A 25,856-nucleotide genomic window follows, 5' to 3' on the forward strand; every position below is an offset into this window, starting at 1 on the left:
TAACATATATTTATTTTGGTTATTGTCTGTCTCCCCCCAATCCCCACTGACTAGAATGTAAACTCTACAAGGGCAGAGATTTTTGTCTTTCTTTTTCACGGCTGCCTGCCTTGCACATAGCAAGCACTCAATAAATATTAATTGATTGGATAAACCACGTTTATTACAAAATTTAGAAAAAAGTAAGTCACTTTAAAAACGCTTTCAAATCTACCCTAACACGGGACAAAGGTTCCCAGTAAGCCTGAAAGCCCTGGGACACTGGATTATGTCATAATCAGTGATGTCATCACTGGGGAAATTCTCAAGTTGCCCTCTAAGGCTTTCAGGCCTTGAGGTCAGTGGGATTGAGGAAATTTGTGAGAGCAAAATAGCTCTTGAGAGCATGTAGGCTCCACGGGCGGCAATCATAGGGGCTGGGCCTTCTGAGAGAATGGGTGAACGGGCCTCCCTGCAGACACAGGTCCTCCAGACTGCCTCCTTAAAGGACGGCCCAGCGAAGCGGGCAGTGTGGGTTCGCCGTAACCATTCAGAGCCAGAAGAACCTACGAAATCACCTGTGGTCAATAATAAGTCCAAGCTAGAGTTGACCAAAGCAGTGGTCGTGGACCTTGGCACGGGCTACTGTAAATGTGGCTTTGCCGGGCTGCCAAAGCCCACCCACGTGATCTCATCCACAGTGGGCAAACCCTACATGGAGACGGCCAAAACCGGGGACAATCGCAAGGAGACATTCGTGGGGCAGGAGCTTGTCAACCCAGAGGTTCGTCTCAAGCTAATTAATCCTCTGCGACATGGCATCATCGTGGACTGGGATACAGTGCAGGATATCTGGGACTATCTCTTCCATCAAGAGATGAAGATTGCCCCAGAGGAGCACGCGGTCTTGGTTTCAGACCCACCTCTGAGCCCACACACCAATAGAGAGAAGTATGCTGAAATGCTGTTTGAGACCTTCAAAACTCCCGCAATGCATATCGCCTACCAGTCCCGCCTGTCCATGTACTCCTATGGAAGGACCTCCGGCCTGGTTGTGGAGGTCGGCCACGGTGTGTCCTACGTAGTTCCCATCTACGAGGGCTATCCTTTGCCCAGCATCACCGGACGGCTGGACTATGCGGGTTCTGACCTGACAACCTACTTGATGGACCTGATGAACAATTCGGGGAAACACTTCACTGAGGACCAGCTGGGCATTGTGGAGGACATCAAGAAGAAATGCTGCTTTGTGGCCCTGGACCCCACTGAAGAGAAGAAAGTCCCAGCTACTGAGCATACGATCCAGTACACCCTGCCGGATGGGCAGGAGATATACCTGTGCCAGGAAAGGTTCCTCTGCTCAGAAATGTTCTTCAAGCCTTCTCTGATCAAGTCCATGCAGCTGGGCCTCCACACCCAGACAGTGTCCTGCCTTAACAAGTGTGACATCGCCCTCAAACGAGACCTCATGGGGAATATCCTACTCTGTGGGGGGAGCAGCATGCTCAGTGGTTTCCCTAACCGTCTGCAGAAGGAGCTGAACAGCATGTGTCCTAATGACACCCCCCAGGTAAATGTGTTGCCCGAAAGAGACACTGCGGTGTGGACGGGTGGCTCCATCCTAGCATCGCTCCAGGGCTTCCAACCACTGTGGGTCCACCGCTTTGAGTACGAGGAGCACGGGCCTTTCTTCCTCTACAGAAGGTGCTTCTGAACTCCGATGAAGCATGGTCTCTGTGGTGGCCATGCATCAGCTTTGCTGGGTGAGCACCCATCGCATACAGAGAGAGCTGAGCCAGCCGTTTCACTCCTGCAGTATTAAACAATCCTCACGTTTCCCTCCACAGTGTGTTTCTCTATTTCCTCACGCAATGAGAACTTCATGCATGCAGCATCTGCCTTAAAATGTCCATTTGCCAAAACAACAGCGGGGAGGGGGGAGAAGGGGGGAAGGATTATGGACCAAAAAGATGTGCTTTATAGGTTGATTGCTTAAGTATTTGGGGGAGAAACTACCTCTAAAATTATTCTGTCCCTTATTTTGTATATTCCCCACTTTAGGTACTACAGTATTGTTAAACTCTGCTTGGAAGGGGGAGTGGGATAAAGATAGATCAGATAGATAGAGTAAATGCTGTTGTGGCCTATAAGAAGATCCCTTTCAATGAACACCAACAGGAAGTATGCTGTAATGGTTCAGTCTCCCACAAAGCAGCAGAGTGCATTTCACAGTTGATCAGTGACTCTGAAGGCTTGGAAAGAGCTGACGAAGATGTCTGACGCCTGCTTTAACTGTACTTTCTTTTAGTTCCAATAGTTATTTATGTCTCAATACCAGTTCTTACCAACCCATCATGGTGACTGGCTGATGAAACCTGGTGTATTATGAGCAAGATATGTGTATCTTAAGGGAAAAACTCTTCAGGGAATAGGTGCTATATAGATTTCCCCCTTTAAAAAACTGGGGGCAGATTTATCTTGGGTTACCAGCCCTAAGGTCATGAGGATGCAACCCACAGCCATTCTCCAGACACTTCAAGCAGCAGATGCTCCTCTCCAACCAGACTGGATTCTCCATCAACCTGCAGGGTATACAACTGGAGTCTGGAATGGGCGCAGGATAAATGTTGCCAGTTCTGCAGTGTGGGTTTGGGGGAGGCTGGTCCATGCTGGTCATTCTAACCCAACTAAGGAACTGAAGGAACGTAAAGATCCTCACGGTCCGGGAAGCCCTTCCAGAGCCCAGCATGTTCTGTGATATTCCTGTGGGGCAGTTTATAATTGGACCTTCAGTTTTTTAGAACAGTCCCCAGTACATTCTCTGCCCTGTCTCCAACACTGGCAGGCAGCATAAAATAGTGGAAAGAACATGGGCTTTAGGTTCTGCAATTTGAAACTGTTTTGCTTCCAACTAGCTGTGTGACCTGAGTCTGCTCACCTGTAAAATGGAAGTCAAATGCCTACCTCACACAGCTGATGTAAATATCAGAGGTAAACGTCTGAATACCAGTGTGTGGCCTCCAGGAGGTGATCACAAGGGTTGTTAGCTAGTATTATCTTGTAGAATTCTACCTCTTATAAAGGAGCCCAAATGCCCTACGATGATCCTGAGCCACACATACACCCAAAGACACACACATTCAATCACTCGTAGGAGAGCGATGGTATCTCTACCATTCCCAGGGAGAAGCCCTACAGAACCACTCTCATAGCCTCCAGGTTTGCCTAGACAGCCTTGAAAGACCTAAATGCCCCACCCTGGAGACCTAGTAAGTAAGCACAGCTGGCTGGCACTAGCAAGCTAGAGTAGAGAAGCAGAAATAGCCACAGAAGGGCTTAGTCAGCAAGGACTAAGCCTTACCCTGGAGGATCAGGGAATCAGCTAGGAGTTGGGTACATTGACTTGAGAGAGGTATGCCTTGTTCACCTCAGTTTCTGCCCAAACCTCTACTGTCAACACTCTATGGACATTCACTGATGGGCAGGTTGAAGTTTGGTTAATTCTTAACCTTTGGACCTCTTTGGCAGGGTGGTAAAGCCTATGGACCCCTCAGAATAATAGAATAATATTTTTAACTGCATCAAATAAAATACATAGGATTACAGAAATACTCTATCTTAGATCCCTTAAGGGTCTATGAACCCCCAGTCGATTACCCCCCAAAAGGTGAGGGTCTTGATGAAGGGGAGGCATGGGACGTGGTTCTAGAGAGTGGGAACTCCCAGGCCATCCTAGGACCAAATGCTATACTGCATTTTAAAATGAAAAATACCAATATAAGGTTAAACAACTGTGTAATCTCATTCAAAGCACTTTTATGAATTCTCTCACTTGATCCGTATAAATCACACTTGCAGAAAAAAAGAATCCTCCTCACACATAAAAAAAGATGAATAGTTTTTAGTAAGTATTTGGACGTCATCTTAGCCCAATGGTTCTCAACTGAGGACAATTTTGAACCCCAAGGGACATTTGGCAATGTCTAAAGATATTGGTGATTATCATAACAGGAGTAGAGGGTACATAGAACTGGCATCAAATGTGTAGAGGCCAGAGATACTGCTATACATCCTATAGGCACAGGACAGCAAAGAATGACGTAACCCAAAATATCAACAGTGCCGAGGCTGAGAAACCCAGGTTAGCCTGGGTGGGCACACGAGGTTGTAGAAAAGCAAGATTCAGTGAGATTCCATGACTTTGTTCAAGGACACTAAGATGAGTGGACCTGTGATTTTGTCCTTTCTGTATACCAAGAGGACATCTGTTGGTCTTGAAGTTCCTGGGACTTCAAAGCTAGTAAGAGTAATGGTGGAACAGCCTAGTGTAAGCATGAGGCATAGGCAAGGGTTTAGGGAGCACAGAGAAAATAAATCAAGAGCAGGCCTTCAGGGTTGCCAAACATCACCATATTAACTTTGGCTTGTCTACAGATCTCAGACATTTATGGTTACCTAGCTTCTAAGATGTACATCCTCAACTCAGTTGCTACTAAATATGACAGACAAGGAAGGACAGCCAAAGACTCCCAAGGACTTGTCCAGGTGGTGCTTCTACTGAAGCAAAGCAGGTTATGGGCCGGCATGGGAGGAGGAAAAAAAGCTAATTCTGCTTCCCAAAATTGTAGTCACCTTAAATTACTAAGAATTGTCAGTTTTATTTATTTTTAAAAACATCCTCTTCAATTGTGGCTATGAAAAATCCCTCAGATGTGTGCACATGTATGTATATACACACATAAATATATGTGTATATATATGTAGGTATATGTGAAAATAAATTTATTTTAAAATATGCAGCAGTGCTAAGAAATAACACCAAGCTATATTCATAAAGGCATAATAAAAACATTAGCTCCTGCCTCAGTTTTTTAAAAAGTCTAAATGTAAAATACACTTTGATTACAGGAGACAATCCTCTGCAAGTTTCCTCTTGATGTCTGGAGCATCTGAATGAACAAAGCTGATTCCATGGAACAAACTAAGTAACTGAGGCTTTTAGCTTCCTGCAACATGAATTTGGGAAGATCCCAAATTTGGGGGAAGAGTTATATACTCTTCTCTAGAAGCTGACAGAATCTTTCCCCCAAATTAAGCATTCATCACTCCCAGGAGTTTCTCCTTTGCCTTTACACAGCATTTTCCCCCATAAATTCGCCCTTGACTTTGCCTTCAATTTGGAAGGTCTGCTCCCACATGCTACTTCTCCAAATGAATAAAATTCCATCTTGCTCAGAGGATAGAGTCCCTTTACTGTTATCCATAGCAAGAGCACTATAATATATTAAAATGTCATATAAGTAACCATGTTCATTAATCCACACCAAAGAGTAGTCACAAAGCACTTGCAGCCTTTCAACGTTGGGCACTTAATTATAGACCTTCTTCTTTTTCTATGATTTTGAGAAAATTTTCAGACACACAGAAAAGTTGAATTATACAGTGAACACACCTAGATTCTATAGTTTACATTTTGCTATATTAGGGAAAACCTTCTTTAGTTACACAATTCTGGGTATACCTATACTCTGACTTCCTGTTAGTTTATGTAGAGTAGTAAAGGTCTGTTTCCGGTATTAAAAGCATGAAAGAGATTGTTAACCTTACCCAAGAGTCAGCCACAAAACTGTTGTCAAAACAAACTGAGCTTTTTCTGGACTCACTAAAAAGAGATAACATTCTCATTTCCTTCAAAGAAAATAACTAAAAGACAGAGGTCAGTTAAGCACCATAAAGAAAAATAAATGAAATGGCCCAGATACTGACAAAAACATTATGTTAAAAGAAGCAACATTTGGAGAAAAAGGATTAACTTACTACTGTTCATGCCTATGATGCACACTGCTCGCCATCCCAAATGTACGCAATACTGTTTCAGAAATTCTAATCTGTTCCAGCTCTAACACTGCTAACTCTAGCAGAACATTCACAAGCAATAAAAATAGTCCATATGGACACTGTAGTGATAGGAGGCTCAAACCAGTTATAACTGGAAGCACATGACCTGGCAAGATATTACAAAATAACCGCTGTCAGCCTAGGAAAGCTTAGAATATCAAAGGATAGATTTCACTTTTCACTCTGCTTTAGTTCAAGGTGAAGTCATTTAAATGATTAAATTAGACCTATCGTTGGGAGCACTAATAGCCATTAGTTGTTTATACATAAGGCTTTCCTCAAGGAACATAAAACAATTCGAAAACATTATTTAACTTCTCTTCACACTTTTGAGGTAGCAGCCACGAAACATTCTCAATTAACTGAGGCACAAATCAATTCTGTGATTTGTCTACTTACGGTCCCAATATGATTCCGACCTGTAGCTGGGAATGAAACCCAATGTCCTGATTACCATAAATACCAGAAATATGCTCTCAGTCAGCGCTAAGTAGAAGAACAGTAATTTTTACAAAGTGATGCCATATGGGTCAAAGCTTAAAGCCTTGCTAACGATTAAGATTATACGCAAAATAAAACAGAACTGGTGTCCGCTGAGGTCTGCTGCACAGAGCAGCTCTCCGCAATGCTAAGGTAGATGGTCTTACTCTCCCCAGTTCCCAGCAGCCAGGCCTCGAGTGAGGAGTGGAAGGAAAACAGCCTTCTCTGCCAGAGCCCTCCTAACTGGGGTCAGAGTCACTCTAGAAGGCTGTTTCCACTGGGTTCTTTTGTTGATCTTTGGTGGTATAAAAAGCTCAGCACCTGAAAGGAAAGAGAAAATGTGACAGACACACTCTTTCATGTTGGTGGGAGCTGAGACAGTAACTCTAAGCTAACACTAGTCGACCGGGCTTTGTACCCACAACACGACCATCAGAACCAGAGTTAATGTTTCCGTGACCCTAACAACCTCCCAGTCAGAGCAAACACAGCCTGGAGGCCCTGCCCCAAGAAGAGGAATTCCACTTCAACTTTAGGCATCTGGGAGGGTTGAAGAAAAAAAATGCCCACTGAGTGATTCAAAGTGGAAGAATGTTCTGTATTTCAAATGGGAGGGGGTGGTAGTTGTGGTGGTTACGAGGCCGTATGCATGTATTAAATTTCACCAAACTATGCACAAAAGAGCTGTACATTTCACTGTATGTCAAATTTACCTCAATTATAAGAGTAAAAAAAAGTGCTGGCGTGTATTCAGTAAGTAAAGTTAATGGACAGAAAATACTTATAATAAAAATTTCTAAAAACACACTGATCAATAAAAATGTCCCTACTTAAAAAATAAATAAATAACTGGAAGAGGTGGGCGATGGTTGGGGGGAATTTGTCACCATTAGATAAAACTCGCAGGCCCTCTTTCAGTTAGATTTATGGAGTCTCTTAACTTAAGTAGAAATCATATACAGGAAGTAGAGACATGAGAAAATATGTATATAGAGAGGCATTCTTTCTCAGTATTATTCAGGGTACATCTATGTATATGACCCATACAGACATGAAAAATTATTTTACAAGAATTTTAAAATGTGAGAAAAATGCTCAAGATAAAATGTTTTAAAAACATGGTTTTCATTATACATATACACATGCATGATACACACGTATCTAGAAATTATTAAATCTTAATTTTCTTTGCTATACTTTTCGGTACATCCAGATTTTCTCTACTAATCATAACAGTTTTATAATTTCACATACAATTACTACTCTCTACACCCCCAAACAAAATTCTATTGTATATAGACAAAAAAACCACAAGAGGTTTTGCTTATTTAACAATATTGGAAAAGGTTACTTAAATTCAGGGTCAACAAGCCCCATAATTTCATGTTAAATAGTAACTAACCTTTCAATGACCCCTTATCTGTTTTTAAAAAAGAAACAAGTTCTGAAAATAGTGTATTTTATTTTTTAAAATTAGGCATAACTACAATTATATTTGATTCTTAGACTTAACTAAGAATAAATACCAAGTATTGACTTATTGGCAGGAAAGAAATTATTCTGACAAACTGTATGACAGCAGGACATGACATCTTTCACGTTTCCATGTTTGAATTTCACAGCACAGAGTCATTTCACAAAAACATTTTGAGGGCTTTATCAGTTTTTCCAAAGACTTCTCTTAATCCTTTGATAGTCAAATCATACTCATTTGAAGTAATTTTGTTATCAATTATAACAAGCCCAATTCGGCGATGATTTAAGCACTACTCTAGTAAAAGGTTAATCCATTTTATGAAATGGGTTACATTTTTGCAGACTTGCAATCAACCTGCATGGTACTACATTGCATCTTAACATGAAACAATCAGAAAATGCCCCATCAAGTCTCTGATCCCCTACTACTACTGTTAGCTGGGAAGGGGCAGGTGAGGAATATTTGAGAGGAACTAATTTTGTGAGTAGCTCATCCGCCTCTTTTTGGGTTATGAGAACTTCTCCTTTCCTAAACAATCTACAGTAGTGTTCCTACACAGGGACACGGATAATACATACTCTGATAATGAGGAGCCTCAAAATTTTAAAGTCTTTAAGGCTCAGCTGGGAAATGGAAGTGCTCTTTAATAAAGCCAACTAGACCACCCTAGAGAAAGGTGTGACTGAACTTGACCTGAAGGTCAGCATCAAGCCAGCAGTGAGGAAAACGGGACAGAAATCACAACTGGATTAGACACATTACAAACTAAACAATTACCAAACAACCTCTGGCCTGAGATGAATTGTAGCATCTCAGAAATAAGTGTACGTTTTGGGACTGATACCAAAGGCAGCTTGCCAGCCTCCAGGAAGAAGGGGATCTAGGGATACAGCAGTTAACTGTCTGCATATATGAGCTTAGCTGGAACGGAAGGTGGTTAATTTTTTCCTGGTAGCAACGTAAGCCATGAAAGTTAAACTTGACATGGCTCCCACAAAGTCTACTTCAAATGCCATCAAAATGCTACCACAGTGTAGCATTTAAATGAAAAAATTTCAGAATGTTGCCTCTCACATGCCAGAAATGCAAATAGCAGCTACAAAAACTGCCACCTTTTCAAAGCTAAAAAGAAGTTGCTATGCTTGACTGATCCACATGAAGGACGAATACTCTGGCACCAAACTGATCTTTCAAAAGTTTTTTAGGGAATTCCCTGGCGGTCCAGTGGTTAGGACTCCGCTTTCACTGCCAGGGCCCAGGTTCTTGGTCGGGGGAACTAAGATCCCCTGCGGCCAAAATCAAAAAGAGTTTTAAACCAACTTTCAAAAGAAAGCCTTTAGGGCTTTTAACTTTGTTGAGGAATATGTAACCTAATTGATGAGAATCCTCTCCCCCCAACAAATAAACAAAACATTTTTGGTATAATTCAATAGGAAATGCAGATGAAATGCCAATCTTCTTTGGATTTGTTTTCAAATTATAGTCAATCCTAAGGATGACTAAAAAGTTCCAGCTCTTAAGCAAGGAATATGAAAATGTTCCGAAGACACAATGCAAAACTGCCAATAGTCAAAAATGATTCAGATGAATCCTTAAAATGTACATGCAAATTAGACTGTTTAGACTCAAACTTCAACTGTAATGTACCTGTATGCATGAGTGTATACCACTGCACTGACAAGTGTGCATGTCAGAACAATTTTTTTAAATTATACATTGAATGTCATGTTGGATTTCCCAGACCCCCACCCAGGATCCCAACACTAAAGGCATTAAACTGATTTTAATAAAGATACAGTCTTAGAACTGAGGGGAAATTGTAGTGACTCCCCATTCTCTCCTAATACTACTAACCTTCTCAACACTTACAAAAAGATATCCCTTCTGCTTAGTAATGTAATAATTTAGAGTGAAAAAAAAATACTAACCAAGAACAGGGACTGAAGTCTTCTCTTGTTGATAAGAGGCCATGATACCATTTGCAGTAGAATTGGGACCTAGAACCTAAGTATTGGGTTGGCCAAAAATTGCCTTCGGTTTTTAAGTAAAAATAAAAGACACATTTTTCATTTTCACCAAGAACTTTATTGAACAACGTATTCACTCTTTTGTTCCACTACCTTCTGCCATTTTTCAGGCAACTTCATAATTCCATCTTCCCAAAACTTTTTATCTTTTTGAGCAAAGAACTGTTCCAGGTGCCTTCTGTAGTCTTCCAGGGAATTGAAATTTTTTCTATTAAGAGAATTTTGTAAAGACCTAAATAAATGGAAATCCGAAGGTGCAATGTCTGGTGAATACAGCGGATGAATCAGAACTTCCCAGCCAAGCTTTTTTGCCTGGTCATCAAAGAAACATGCAGTCTAGCGTTATCCTGATGGAAGATTATGCGTTGACTAATTCTGGATGCTTTTCGTCGAGTGCTGCTTTCAGTTGGTCTAACTGGGAGCAGTACTTGTTGGAATTAATCATCTGGTTTTCCGGAAGGAACTCACAACAGAGGACTCCCTTCCGATCCCACCGTATACACAACATCACCTTCTTTGGATGAAGACAGGCCTTTGCTGTGATTGGTGGTGGTTTATTTCACTTGCCCCACGATCTCTTCCGTTCCACATTATTGTACAGTATCCACTTTTCATTGCCCATCACAATTTGTTTTAAAAATGGAACATTTTCACTACGTTTAAGTAGAGAATCACATGCAGAAATATGGTCAAGAAGGTTTTTTTTGCTTAACTTATGTGGAACCCAAACATCAAAGTGATGAACATAACCAAGCTGGTGCAAATGATTTTCAACGCTTGATTTGGATATTTTGAGTGTGTCGGCTATCTCCCGCGTGGTATAATGTTGATTGTTCTCAATTAATGTCTCATTTAATTCCTATCAACTTCAACTGGTCTACCTGACTGTGGAGCATCATCCAGCGAGAAATCTCCAGCACGAAACTTCGCAAACCACTTTTGACGTGTTTGATCAGTCACAGCACCTTCTCCACACACTGCACAAATCTTTTTTTTTTTTTGCATTTCAGCTGCGTTTTTACCTTTCTTGAAATAATAAAGCATAATATGATGAAAATGTTGCCTTTTTCCTTCCATCTTCAATGTTAAAATTGCTACACAAAAATTCACCAATTTAATGTCTTTTTTTAAATGCACGTGGATATGACAGCTATCACATACAATCTAACAAAATTGTTTCGAGTGAAGTTAAAGACAACTAAGTGCTACTAGAGCCATCTTACGGAAAATAACGAACAAACCTTTTGACCAACCCGATAGAAAGCAGACTGAATCAGCAGTGATTATTTTATACTTCTGATGACTGCAAATACCCAGATCTCTACCAGCAATAAATTGCCTTTCATTTTCATTGTGGTATCAAACACATATGTGATTTTAATTTGCCAGTTTCTCCAGTCTCAATTCAGACCTCTACATCTCCTGTCTACCAGAAGAACAAGGTAATGATGGGAAGAAACAGAAGAAGAAAATCTCAGTGATATATGCCTGGTCCTTTCCAAATAAGTGAGCCATACCCTGTGGGGAGGGGATATAATAATAAGCGGTTATAGAATACACAGAGCACCAGACTGTACTCAAATATTTGTGAGAATTTTTACATTAAAACAATTCTGTGCATATCATGGAGGAGAATGCAAACTTGCACACGTGTTTAAGGTAAAACAAGAGACTTTGCAGGAATTCCACACCCGCTTGAGCCTCAGCAGGCACACTCCAGGCCCTCCGCCTTGCCTTCACTCAGGTCTGCGTGTTCTCTCCTGGCGCATTCTCAGCAGTGATGTCACATGCTCAAAACACTGCCATGTGACTATACCACGTAGTATACTGCATATATGACATTATCATGCTTTACCAACCAAAGCAAAAACACAATTTTCCTGGTCATTTCCCCTAGAAGACTCGTAAGTTGGTATCTTAGATGTTAACATGATCTGAATAGATGAGGATAAGGGAGGACATGGGGAAACATTATAAATTGTTAGTTTCAAAACCATTAGTTCTGAAGGTGATCACATTTCTTCTAAGAAATACCTATTACAGTAAATTCAAGTATCTATGGGAGGCTAATTCTCGGTTGTTTTTATTTTTATGGCTTGTAAAATGCTTTTATATCTACCTTCTCTTCTAACCTTCAAAACATTCCAGTGAAGTATACAGGGGAGTATTATCCCCATTTATAACTGGGGAAATCGAGACCCAGTAAGCTTATGAGCCGATTTCCAGCCTCTCTCTCAGCTCCAAACCCACCCTTCCTATACACCGCTCATGATGCTGGGACTGGGGGCCTGAGAAAACACCCCTCCTTGGACAGCCGTTATGCTCCAACAATAGCAGACACCAGAGGGACAAGGCAAGGCTGGACGGAGGAAGGAAAGGGAATTTGTTCCCTTGTTCGCTTGCTTTCACTCAACAGTAGCTCTGTACCCCAACAGTAGCTCTGTACCCCGCAGCAGCTGTTTGTTCCAGTTTCTGTTTATTTCTATACGCTTAGACCCAGCCTCATCCTGCCCCCTCGGCAATACCAGCACCAGCTGGCTGCCACCCCCTTCTCCGAGGTTCAAGAACCAGCTCTGCAGGGGCCTCACCTCCAAGCATCTAAAATCTAAGAATCCCAACTCTTCCTTTTGTTCCTTCAGCTTTATGGGTACAAGCAGCTGTCGGGTTTCAATCTCAATGTTCCTTCTCTGTGTTCCCTTTCTGCCTTCTCAGTCCTCTAGTACTTGGTTAACCAGTTCCATATATTAAACTCTCTCTGATAAAATAACAGCTGTGGTTTTTGTTTTCCTTAATGGACTCTGACTGATAAACCAGCCTTTCTGAATCAAAATCAAAACTCTAAACAATACATCTGAGATGTAAGAGACTGAGCAGATATACACAATAAATAGATGACAATATATTAGAATTCTTGATGGGAACGGATAATGGTAATAGATAACATCTTGTGCCAACTTGGCAAGTCTTGGTAATATGATTGTGGTAAAATCTCAAGCTGGCTTTGTTTTCTACCCACCCTGTCGGTATACCTGTCTTTTCCCCAAAAATTTTTGTTTTCCCTTAAGACGATGGTTTACCAGCCTCATCTAATTGCTTCTTTCTGAGACTCATCTGTTAGTTTTCACAATATCCAGTTTTGTAGTTTTCCTGGGCAATTTTATAGCTTTTCTTCAGGCTATTGTTTAAGGTTGTCTTAACAATTTATATAATTTCTTTATTATTTATATGCAGTTACTCATATTTCTTTATAATTTATATATTTTAGATTTTCTAGTACATTATAGTTTTAAAATATTTCACACTTACCAGTGCCTTATGGTTTTTAAAGTAGTTTCTGCTTCATAATTTCATTTGATCCTTACCACAGGTTATCAGAGAATAAGAATATTTTGTTCACGTCTCATAGCTATTAAGGGGCAGAACGTAATTCTTCTTGGTAGTTGTCAATGTGATAGTCCCTAATCTTCTGATGACAATGGTAGCACAAATATTATTATGATTACTTCATAGACTCAGAATTGAAACTTAACTTACATGCCTCATCAAAACCAACTGAATTCCTGCCAGAGTTGAAATTAGAATAAAAAATGAGAATTTCCTGATTTTTGGTTGATCTTTTCTCCATATGGAACAAAGGCCTTTTAGTTAAGACATATTATCAGGTCTTATATCTTTAAATTATGAAGCAAAATAAAAAAGTTTAAAAAGGAAAAATAAAACTTAAATATAACTTGTCAGTTTTAAGTTTCTTTATATCATAAAATGAACATATATAATGTTTACCTGAAATTTTTTGAAGTACCGTAAGAATAGTTAAATATTAAAGTTGTTTTAAGAATACTCAAAATATTTTTAGTCTATTCAATATTACTCTTCAAAACTTGGGTATGTTAATGCATGAAATGCTCTAAAACTTTAGTATAAAATCAATTTAAGGCAATAATTTTTTCCTACCTCGTTAATAATTCATTTTATTTCAGGAGAGAGAGTCCACTAAAAACTTCGCAGGATTTAATTCATCAAACAGAGGTAGATTTTATTTCCATTTTATGCTAATACTGTAGCATAAAAGTTGGTAATAGCTAGTTTTCTAAATGATTTACTGTAATTGTGTGTTTACCTGTGCACACAACACATGTATACTATAGATAGTGGTAGAAAATTAGAAGACTTGCAGTAGCATTTTTTGGAGCTTTTTGATTATCTTCTTGGAAAAACAAAAACCAAATATTATAGGGATAAAGTAGAATGGGCTTTGATAGTCACTAGATACAATATTAAGTTTCAGGTTTTCCCAAGTAGGTGAAAATATCCTATCAGCAAATGGATTTCTCTTATACTGTCCTGAATGCGAGGAAAGGTTTTTGGCTTCTTCATTATTGAATTGGATGAATGATATTGATTAAATGAGATAACACATAAAAAAACATCTGTCATGGGGCTGAGACCATTATAGCTTCTCAGTACATGTTAGTTTCCTTTTCTTCCTCCATATTCCTGATGATTTAGGGCATTCAGGGAGAGACACATATACTGACACTCACCCTTCTGCCCTGTGTGTCTCATGAAACTCCACATAGGCCTAGCTCTAATTCTCCTCGCTTACCTGGAGGCTTAGCTTGATAAGTGGATTACAGAGTCCTTTCTTAATCCCCTGACTCTCATGGTAGTCTGTTTGCCTCTCTAGAACCGAGGGCATTCTTGCATTTGAAATCTGAAATTTCTGTCACTTTATCAACCTTACGTGTTTTCCTTTGGCATTCCCATGTGCTTTCACCTGAGCCTCTTCAGGGAAGGGGTTTCAGCTTGAGAGGATGATTGTCAACAGAGTCAGCAGAATTATAGAAAATACTTCATTCGGAATTTTCTGTAAAGTTGACTATAAGTGAGTTTTTCCCTTTTTAAAAAGTTGGAATAGAGGCTTCCCTCGTGGCGCAGTGGTTAAGAATCAGCTTGCCAATGCAGGTGGGTTCTAGCCCTGGTCTGGGAGGATCCCACATGCTGCGGAGCAACTAAGCCCATGAGCCACAACTACTGAGCCTGTACTCTAGAACCCATGAGCCACAACTACTGAGCCCGCGTGCCACAACTACTGAAGCCCACGTGCCTAGCGCCCATGCTCCTCAACAAGAGAAGCCACGGCAATGAGAAGCCCACATTGTTTTCCCTTTTAAAGGATAGGGAAGGATGCGAAGGACTATTTGACCTTGAGATCAGGTTATCCAATGATAGCAAGGCTGTTGGAAAGAGAGTTAAAGTTAACCCTGAAATTATTGCCTCCTTCCACTTCATATGCTTTATCTAATTTATTACCAAGATCTATTATTTTTCTTCACAAATCACTCTCAAATTTGCCCTGTTCTTTTCATTCTTCCTGCTGCCACCTGAAGCTCAGTCTTCACTTCCCTGGTATCTCTCACTCTAAAAGATTCTGTGTACCATTTAAAAATAATCATCCCGAATATTCTAAAGTATTTTTCAGTATTCTTTCCCATCATCCTCTTCTCCTCACTAAATTGTACAATGTATGGTCAATAGGGAAAAAACAATCCCCTCAAATGGCTAGTTGAAGAATGTGTATAGATGACAAATTCTATCTTGCTGAGCTGGAAGCAGGAATGTTCTAAGCTTTTGACCTCATCTAACCCTTTTGACCCCATGTTCCAAGATTCAACACCCTCTTATAATTGGGGATATTATGAGATGAGCTTCGGATCCATCTAAAAGCCCAGGCATAATTTTTATGGCTAAGTATCAAATGTCTGTGTGATCCTGCACAGTAATTGGAGGTGTCCCGGTGTAGGGGAGCCACTGCAGGGACTGATTCTGCATCAGGTCTGGGAAATCTGCTTCTGAATACTGTTAAACTCTTGTGTTTTCCTGGATACAACAAAAAACATACAAGTTCCATGACAGACCTTTTATGTTTAGGTTTTATTTTTTAAATTCTGTATGAAAATTATCCATGACTGTATTTCTTACCAACTATCTAGACGACATACGCCTAATGTAGTGATGCTTTTCCTTTCTACCAGGTTTTTGCTGAAGAGGGTTTGAAGCTTGCTTCAAGTGTGCAAGCTTTCTCAAAACAGGTAATGCACATATCCTTGCCTGGTGCTGGTGGTGATGTCATAAATACCCACTTTGAGGGTATATTATTAAGGTATAAAGGTATTTAAGGTTTAAAAGATGGAATTTCATTGGAGTTGTTATAACTTCCTTATTTACATTTCAGCTGAAAGATGATGATAAGCTTATGCTTCTCCTGGAAATAAACAAGCTTGTTCCTCTGTGCCACCAGCTCCAGGCAGTAACTAAGACACCTTTGCAGAATCAAGTGTTTCTAAAGGTAAAAGGGAGGGTGGGACATTCAGGAAAGCGCTTGAGAAACTTTCACACTTCTTTTTTTATTAGGTTAGCTTCCAGCCCCTTTTTCTTCAAATAAAGTGTTAATACCCACAGAAGAACAATTTATTTCCATCTTTCCTGCCTTGGCTGCAAGAACCATTTATTATCTGCAGTCATAACTGACCCCAGGAAGCAGTAGGTTCACCAAGTAAATTAGCTTTTTGGACGTGATTAATACCATAGCACGGAGCAGCTACCCTTAAATCCCAGCATCATCACCTGACTGACTAGGGCACAGACCCCTCAGAGTGAAGGGCTTCTGTTGTTTGTTTTGGGGAGTTTGAGTGCAAAAAAGTAGAGTGCAAAGAATTGCAAAGAATAGGGTTCGCTGCCACTATTTGGTGCCCTTTGAGAAGCCCCTAAACTGTCTGAAATAGAACAGGTTGATTTTCCATCCATTCTTCCTGGGGTCCATGAAATTGGCATGAGACTTGGGCAATAGTCCCTGCTTCTGTGTTCTGGGACCTCAGGTCATCAAGTCAGCTCAGATGCCTTAATCTGTATACCCTTTGAGATCCCTTAGGTTTCCATAATGAAGAAATTTTTACCATTTTCAAACTAAATGACAAAGTCTTTTGAAGGCCTCCTTATAAGAATTTGATTTGCTTGCTTTCTGTCACTATAGGTTGATAAGAGTATTACAAAGACAAGATGCATAATGGCTACTTTGGTCCAACTTCTCTCACTTTGCTATAAACTGCTGAAGAAGGTAAGATAATTTGTGTATCTTAAACTCACATTTAAAAAATTAGTCTAAAGGAAAATGCAAAAGAAAATAGATACTATTTAATTTTGCAATTTTTATTTTAAAAGTAAAGCAGAAACGAATTGTCTTAATTGTTTCCAGATTCAAATGGAAAACAACAGATGAGTCTCAGTTACAAATAAAGATTCTGTGGACGGTAAAACTTGAGAAGCTTTTGAGGTCAGATCTCTGGAACACCACGTGGCAGAGCTGACATTTTTATAAAGCAAACAATCCTTTATATTTCAGAAATACAACAATTTTGTAAAGAAAATGAACTGAAATCTTGCTTTATTTTCTGATCATGAAACCGATTGTGAAGCTTTTTGACAACTGTAAATGCCACGGTAGTTGCTATATTTCTAATTGCAGTGTGATTTTAAATGGGACATTGCCATGAATAATGTTCCTTAAAAGTCAAACCAAATATCCCTACTGTCTTAATGACAATTTAATCCAAAGAAGCTATTTTGAATATATGCTCACCTTTGGCACATTTTACCCTAACTTCCTATTTTTTTTAATTTAAGCTTATCATTGACTATACCAATTTGCAGCAGAAGAGACAAGTAGTCTGGGTGATGCAGGGTTGTCCTTAAACCTGTGGACTCCTCCTCAATCCCTCCGTCCACTGAGTATGACTGGGCCTCCGCTGTCCCCTCTGTCACAGATCATCCATGCCGGGAGCACACGTTTGTTCTCTAGTAAGGGCTTCACGGAGCACAGGAAATCTGTTGTGATGCATGTCCCTCTCTCCACGGAATCCTGGAGGAACTCACTAGCAGATGGTTTTAGTTCTCGTTATAGCATAGCTGGTCTGTCTGCCCTGAATATTAGCTGGAATCCTAAGCTTATTTTACTGGCTTAAAAAGCAGTCTTTGTACATCTCAGTAGTAACTGATGGAACAGAAGATAGAACACAGAGAACAATTGAACTAAGCTGATCAAAATAATTTGAGTAAGTATACATATGTGCCTTTGGAATATTCATTAAATAAATGACTTTAGTCTTTTTAATTTTAGGGTTTAAAGCTTTTGTTTTTGTGGGGTGGGTTTTGATTGAAGGATCTGGTTATAAGTTCTGTCTTTATGGTGTAGTATAGTTAACTTTGTTTTTTGTGCTTGTATCCCGATGCTCTGAAATTTATTTTGAAATCTAACGGGACATGTCAGTTGCCGAATGGCAGTAGTTCTGTAGGCTCGTCTGATGATCGGCATCTGGGTCAGCCATCACAGTCAATGTTCACAAGATCCTGAAGAACCACCAGTTAGCTAGTCAATATTTTATTGAAGGAAACTTGAATTTACTATAGGCCTTGGAGAGAAAATGGGATGCACTCAGCTTGGTTATGACCTTTATAAAATATTTCTTTATAAAAATCATCAAACATGATTTTTATGCCCTGAAACCAAAATACTCTTTTAAATTACAATGGAAATAATGGGAAAATGATGTGAGGTAATGTTATATGTAAATAGATATATAATTCTTTTACTATCTTTAGTATCTTTGTTTTATGACACCTTTGGGAACCATTTGTGCTACCTGAAATGGGAATTTGCTGGTTTGTGCTTACACTTTCAGCTCATAGCACTATCAGAGTAGATGTTTCTATAGTTACTACCTGTATCATGTCCACTGGGTATACTTAGGGGAGAGTTAGGGTTAAAAGAAGTTTCCTTGCGAGTCAAAAATAATTTTAAAATTTTATTTACAAAATATTTTACATAACTCAAATGAGAATATTCTCTTATTTAAATGCAAGTAGGGGTAGGGAAGGGATAACATGACTTGAACAGCAAAAGATGATGGAGAACTAAAAGAATTTATACTCAAGGATAATTGTTTTATTTAAAAACAGAAATGTTTATATGTATGTATATGTTGCAGCTCTTAAGGAAAAATACCAATGTGGAAAGTCCTTTTATTTGAAATTCAATGTAAACAAGTATACAATCTTAAACCATGAATTCATAGTTTTTCGTTTATTGTTTAAATGATGTGAAAGCTTTTGTTCTGTTCAAAAGCATGTGTGTCTTTGAATTCCAGGAACCTCTCGGGAACTTCTTTGCTGGTTACCCTGTAACTAGAGTGTGAGACTGAGTGACCACAAATGCACATGTTACTTCATACAGCATTATAATATTGATACTTCCATGTTAGCAAAGCCCCTTTCAAAGCCTCTTCATGTGTCCCTCATTAAGAAACCAGTGTTACAGTGCTACATTGTTCAGAGTTGAAGGCCGACCCATAGACATAGAGAAGGTACACTCTACACCCTGCCTCTTCCCAGCAACCTGAGCGGGGGAGTTGGGGCAGAAGGGGTGGGACCAGACGTTTTGGTCGTGTCACACTGAAGCAGATTGGGTAAGAAAGGCCAGTTGTTGTTTTTCAACTTCAAAGTGATGGAAAATTGAGGCAAAAACAATAACCATGACATAATACTCAAACAGAATCACATCAAAACCTAGTATTTACTAACGGGTTACAGGATGATGGGTAAATTATTTTTTATTTTGCTGTGTTTTCTGTCTTTTTCAAATTTTCCTCAAAGTGCTTTTTTTGTTGGTTTTTAATCAGAAAAACGCCTCTCACTTGCCAGTTGTTAGAAAGAGAAAAGCAAAAGAACAGAGTGAGTACGTGGGCAGGCAGATCTGGGAGGTTGAAGACAAAATGGAATCAAGGCTTGTTATGCAAGACAAAGAAGGAAACCTAGGTCAGGTTTTCAATCAGGCCTCCCTGCGGATGGCTGGGTGTGAAGTATGCTTCAGCATCTCTGGTTCTTCCTTAGTGCACTGACTGGTAGGCCAGGTAAGAATAAGAATGCCCTGTTGTTTTCACTCAGTCTTAATCCTCATGAGGTCGCTGTTGTGGCATTGATGCGTTTCACCACGACTTCTTCATACTGTTTTTGTGTCAGTAACCCTTCTGTTATGCTTTTACTTTCTTCAAACTTGGGCAACACAACTGCAATGTATCCTTCGGTGGATGGCTAGAAGGGAAATAGAATATTTAATACTGTCAAATGGTAAAAAATCGGGTAAAAAGTGTGTGGATGGGATCTCACTTCCCCAGACCCTTTTACCTTCTCTTGAAGAATAGATGGCTTATGGAGAATGTTTTCATTCACTTCCATCAACCGTCCTCTAACACAGCTATTTAAAGAAAATATTGCTTTGAAGAAAAATATTATCTTCTTTGTTTCTCCAAAATTGTGGTTAAAAAGTAACTCACCTAGATATGGTGTATTCTTCTCCATCAGAGCAGTAAATCTTACACAGAGGTGCAAGTTCTGTTAGAAACTGTGCCCCCTGATAATAAAAGGGAAGAAAAAATGAATTGATGTACATTTTCACTTTTCTTTGTGAGGCAGCCCTCAGAGTTACAATAGGATATATTCCTGGAATTAGTGTTTTAAATAAAAATGACTTAAGTACAGAAAAACCATTCATTTATTCAAATATTTATATATTAAATGCCTCTATAGGCTAGGCACCATCCTAGGCTCTAGGGTAAAAAGCAGACTAAGACAAATGTGATAATAGTTTAGTTACATATTAAGAATATATTTTATCTTAACTTATTATACTTTATATTTAACTGTACATGAGAAAGCTGCACATAGCCAAGTGTAAAGACTTCAAAAGGGTAGGAAAATCTTACCAATATGCATAATATAAAATTCAACATTATAGAGAATGATCGCAATATTGTATAAAGTTAGTTTCATTAAGATTCCTGCCTTATTTTTATATCAGAACTTAATAGAGAAAGGAACTTCTTTATTAGGTCAATCACTGAGACTTTCTGGAGAAGGGATATTTTTCTAATTTTAAAAAAAGCAATTTGAGGAAAATTTGGAAAACAGAAAAGTTTTAAGTAGCATATAGAGTAACTTACCCATTATCCTATAACCCGCTAGCAAATACTACATTTTGACATATGTCTGTTTGAATGTTGTGGCACGGTTATACTTTCATGTACTCCACTGTATGGATATATCTGGGGAGGTTCTGACAAATATCTATCAAGTCGGCCACAAAGTTCATGCAGGATTTTCCCTAACATGAAAAACCAGAGCGAACTTTTTGGCCAACCCAGTACAAGGAGGCTCATGAGAAATGGATGCAAGCATGTCTCATGTGTTGCTCTTTTTTCCCAGGAATTTTTACTGCAGTGAACATCTGAGGTCAAGATGCTGTTCTTTACGGCCTCTTTCCCACTCACAACTTTATTAGACAGCATTCAGGTGTTACTGCATGCGCTTCACTCCTCTGCCTGTGGGTACTTCCTTTCAAAAGACTAGTCAGTGTGACTCCCCACTTTTGGGAGGAGGGGCTGGGGATTTGTCCCAGATGGTTTGTCTATCACTGGCTCTGTGTCAGAAAGAAGTGTTTTAACCCTTTTTGGTCACCTCCCTTGGGAGAATAAATGATGGGCAGTGCTGAGATGCGATCAAAGCTTATCTACAGTGGGTTCCATGTGCAGGTCCCTCTCTGTTCCTCAGTAGTAACAACAGTGTTACTAGTTTGGACAAAGATTGATCACAGGAACATCACAAGCACTAACTGTTTTACTTGTAATTTGTAGACTTTTAAGAATGGTCCATGCTTTTTAAAGTCCACTTGCTTCCTGAGTGAGGAAAAATCACTAATTATAAGGCAGGTTATTAGGGGCCTTCAGGCCTACAAAGGGGAGTGTAAACAAGGGTCTTCCAGAACAGTGAGGTAATTAGCAGGAACTCTTAGTATGAACTCAGTAAATGAAGGACCTAAATCATCCACTGAAACTTTCCTTTCCAGGGGGTTTGTCAGGATAGTTTAGTATGGTTTTGAGTTGTCCTTGGTGTGATACCCTCCTTTAACAGTAAAATGTCCATCTTGCCTAGAATTGTAGAGGGCACAGGTAACATTTTCTATAACTAAACACTATGTGGAGGTAGAGGGTGTAGTAGATATGTATTAAATTGGCAATGAGTTAGGAATGGCAACTGATACGAAGCAAATACTGTATATTTTCCCAGATTGATTTTTTTTCACTACCTCAGGACTTTATTTTTACTTTTAAGTTCACATGTGAAAATTTATGATAAAGAAGTATTGATCATCTATATTTTATAGAATTCGAAATACTGGCTTAAAACAGGAAGGGACAAAATATCTTGTTATATTGGTATTAGTGTTGTTCTTTCAAAGGCCCACCTTCTCCATCCTTCATCCTGGGGATGATAGGGATGGTGGCCCAGAAGCGAATATGACAGATAATATACCTTCTGAAATACCTCATTTTTTTGGCCTGAGAATTTCTTTAGAGCTTAAGTATTCTTAAAATCATCTCTAACTGCCAGGGAAGTATGCTGAGCATATATTACTGGGTTCTAAGACTGGCTGGCTTTACCATTATTATGACAATAGAGGATTTAAGTAGAGAAATACAGGAACATACCCGCTTAAATTTCCCAGAGACTTTGTTCTGAAGTCTGCTACAGTTGGTACTGATTTGATAGGAAATGCTTTTAATTACTTTTCCACTTTGAAGAACTGGATGGGATCCTGCCAGTGTGATGACACATATTCTACGAGGAGCAAAAATTGATCCTGTATTATTGCTTGGTATGATTCTTCCTCCTATAACACAGTATTCCTACTGGCACAAGAAGAGCTGAGCTGACATTTGTTTAGTCAGCCTATCATTTCCCCCCATTTTCCTCTGGCTACTATTGGAGCTTACCTGAAGAGAAGAATGCTGTAATAAAAATGGAGGAAATGGGACTGAATTTCCTTCCTCAAAAGGGAAGCGTACCACAGGTGTTTAGACAGCACGGAGGAGGAAGAGAGAAAAGTAAGGCATGCCGGTATGGACAGGATACCATCTGTGCTTCTACACTAGCCCTCTCCACGGGCTTGGCCACTTCAGTGGTTAGGCACAGGCTGGTTTCTTGAGGTAGTAGCCGACTGAGGATGTGGTCCTCCATTTGGATGTTTGGGTAAGCAAGTTTATTTGTTTAGCTTAGGCACTGAAAGACTCATTCTTGTCAACCAAACTCCTACTATAAATAATACCATCTCAATACAGTGGAAGATAATCATTTAATGAATATTTATTCAATACAAGACCATACCAGGCTACAATGACAGAAAAAAATTTTTTTTGATCATTTAAAATTCCCAATTTGCTTACCGGTTAGAGTGTTGGAGTATACAGTGGTCCTCACAGGGTTTTCCTTTGACATCTAGAAAAAATGAATGAGTCTGACGGCTGTTGAGTCAATATTTACTACCACTGTGTAGTACTTTCTTTGGTTCATAGACGTAGTTAATTATGAAGGCGGGACACATATATCACTGGTATCCCTTCATTACTCAAAAAGATATACCTAAAGGCTGACCATAAAGTATTTAAAGACATCTGGTCCAGATGGAATCATTCATTCAATGTTAAAATGATGATTAACTCTTCGCTCCACCTTTTTTTATCCTCACTTTAAAATGAGTACAATCATTTCTATTAGAAAAAAAATGATTAGTAATGTATTCATTTAATTTGGTAGCATGCTTTGTCGGTCAATTTTAGAGAGACTTAACTCATTCTGGTTCGCTCAGGACTGTCCTGATGTTAGTGTTGAAAGTAATGGATTCCCGAAAACACCTCAATCCAGGGTAAACCGGACATTGGTTACACTAAGTCTGGCTAATAAAACGTATGCTATTGTAAAATAGTTCAGTGCTGTAAAAGATGAGTACACCTATTATCCCTAAATGAATGGGAGCAAGTTGGGTTCCAGGAGGGTCCCCGACGATGCTCTCATCGCTGATATTTGCTGGGTACACAAAGCTGTACAACAGGATACCTGCTTCTAAGTGGCAAATGTGTAATACCAGCGACTTCCTTTAAGTAAAACTGTAGATTCTGCTTTCTAAATGCCTCTATTCTAACCCACCCTCTCCTCTCCATCCCTATGCCTCTACCTTAGTTTAGACCGGTACCATTTAAATCATTTTATGTATCGCCTCTTCTTGGAGGACTGAGCCCCTCAAATCCCTTTAGGCACTCAAGGAGATTGCAATCCAGCTCCTGTCTCCCTCGGGGATCTCACCTTAGTCTACCATCTTCCCGCAAGCGACCCACCCTCGTGAACTCGCACTGCGCTCGCCCTACCCAGAATGCACCCTGCTGTTTTCCACGTCCTTGCAAATGCCATTCCCTTGGCCTACAGAGGAACAGAGAGATCCAGTTCCTTCTGACGTGGGGAGGAAGCGCTGGGGAAGGTGCGTGTGGCTTATGATCTCTCATCATAGTCCCTATACTGTCGGACAAATTGGGCCCAGAAGAGACTGACATCATTCTCCACTTACCCGCTTTGTACCAGCGAGTGAAGTAACGATCCACAAGCGACGGCACCGCAGGCTCGCCAGCTGAGGCGGCCACAGGGGGATCGGGCTCGGTAGCCATCGCGACCTCGGGTGCTGCAAACCCCGCCTCCTGGGACCTGTACTCTTCCTCCCGCTTGCTACGGAGGAAGGTGTCTTTCCGGCGTGTAGCCGAGACACGCGCGCTGGGCGCACGCGCGCTGCTCCCCAGGCTCCGCAGGCTCCACCCACCGGCCCCACTTAACTGAGCTTTGGCGTCTGACGTCAAGGCGGGGGTCAAATACAATAGGCTGGGAAGGAGGATGTAGGGATAGGGGGCGGTGGCCAGCGCAGCTCCACATATATTTTTGGGGGGAGACGGAGAAGGCAGGCCGCGCCCTCTCCAACTCACGACGTCACTCCGTCGGCGCTCGGCGTGTGTCGGGCTTTTCGCTTGCTAGTACATGCTTCGCAGGTCGCGCCTCCGCCTGGCTTCACCATTACCGGAGGGGTCGAGCGGCCTGGCGGCCCGGAGACCCAGTGCGCGTCGTGAGAGCTCAGAAGCACGGTCAGGGAGAGGCCCGTGCGCAGCCCTGGACGGACGCACCGCTGTTTGCGTTTCCTCAGAGCGCGGCGTAGGTGAGCGTTCGAGCGGCCTAGCTGGGGTGGGGGCATGGAAACGGGCCCTGTCCGCCAGAGGGTGCCCTGATGAAGGGGACCCCCTAGCGCCCAACCGCTGCCTGCTGCTGGTCTGGGAGTGAAGTGCGGCTTGACCGCCTCTGAGCTCCTTGAGTTCAATTTCTGCAGACTCGCCGCCTGCTGCACCCACGGCCCTCAGAGGGCTCTGCGCGGCGCGGCAGGAGGGGGAATGATATGCTTCTCCCCCAGCTGCACACTTACCCAGTCTTCGGATTCCTTGCAGTTGCCGAACCAAGTAATGCACCAATTAAAGCGCAACAATGCATGATAGAAGCTGACGGTAATAGAAGTTCAGGTGTGCTGCGAGTCCCTTCTCGCATCTGCAACTTTTCCTTGGAGGTGTTGTCCCCGTGCATCTCCATGTAATATGGTATCTTATGTGGCCCTCTCCCCCGTTAAGCTGTGACCTCTGAGGAGGCAGTAACTGTCAGTCATCTCTTGTCCAGAACTAGCACTTAGCAAGTGCTCAGTCGGTATATGATGTAGGCCACAAACCGGATCGTAGGATTACGGTACTGTGTAAAAGGATTCAAACCGAACATTGACAGGCAGGGCAGTAACCAGTGAATAGTTTACTGTGAAAGTGTGGGCAAAAGGGAAGCAGACACAGTTTCAGCTTGGAGGACAGAGAAAGTAGGAATGCCATGTCCCCAGAGGGGAAACTAGTTTGGTGGAGAATAGCAGGTACTTCATTTAACAGGTTGCATTTGATGTGCTTTTTGAGAAATCCTTGTGGTAACAGCAGGAGGTTGAAAATGTGAGTTGAGTGTTCAGTTTAGGGAGGGTCAGGGCT

The 25,856-nt window shown here is 40.7% G+C and overlaps 3 protein-coding genes across 7 annotated transcripts in view; 2 read left to right on the forward strand and 1 right to left on the reverse strand.

Annotated features, from left to right (window-relative positions):
• Nucleotides 1–385: 385 nt before the first annotated feature.
• ACTL7A (actin like 7A) lies at nt 386–1,858 on the forward strand. The gene is given in 1 exon segment (XM_022577972.2): nt 386–1,858. A coding segment is annotated over 1 exon segment (1,308 nt). The 3' UTR covers nt 1,694–1,858.
• A 16,849-nt stretch (nt 1,859–18,707) lies between these two features.
• On the reverse strand, nt 18,708–24,603 carry LOC111171305 (protein Abitram). The gene is made up of 6 exons (XM_089913541.1): nt 24,371–24,603; nt 23,196–23,247; nt 22,461–22,590; nt 20,250–20,326; nt 20,101–20,170; nt 18,708–20,007 (listed from the first exon to the last, which is right to left on the reverse strand). The coding sequence occupies exons 1-6, from the start codon at nt 24,465–24,467 to the stop codon at nt 19,870–19,872; spliced, it is 564 nt and encodes a 187-aa protein (XP_089769667.1). The 5' UTR covers nt 24,468–24,603; the 3' UTR covers nt 18,708–19,869.
• ELP1 (elongator acetyltransferase complex subunit 1) overlaps nt 24,057–25,856 on the forward strand; it is a 62,421-nt gene continuing 60,621 nt past the window's right edge. For 3 of the 5 annotated variants that reach the window (XM_089913508.1, XM_089913509.1, XM_089913510.1), the window contains exon 1: nt 24,057–25,003. The gene's annotated coding sequence lies outside the window, so the exon portion shown is untranslated. The remainder of the gene's footprint in view (nt 25,004–25,856) is intronic. The other 2 variants (XR_016393609.1, XM_089913507.1) reach the window with 1 other exon arrangement.

This window comes from Delphinapterus leucas, chromosome 6 (genome assembly GCF_059928025.1).
Source record: "Delphinapterus leucas isolate spDelLeu-1000000601 "Yukka" chromosome 6, BTC_Dleu_Yukka2, whole genome shotgun sequence".
Lineage (NCBI taxonomy): Eukaryota > Metazoa > Chordata > Mammalia > Artiodactyla > Monodontidae > Delphinapterus > Delphinapterus leucas.

Coding starts and splice junctions, on each gene's coding strand:
- LOC111171305 (XM_089913541.1), bottom strand. CDS start 24,467: ATGGCTACCGAGCCCGATCCCCCTGTGGCCGCCTCAGCTGGCGAGCCT. Junction 23,248..24,370: donor CACTCGCTGGTACAAAGCGG/GTAAGTGGAGAA, acceptor CATTTTTTCTAG/ATGTCAAAGGAAAACCCTGT. Junction 20,008..20,100: donor CATCTATTCTTCAAGAGAAG/GTAAAAGGGTCT, acceptor TTTCCCTTCTAG/CCATCCACCGAAGGATACAT.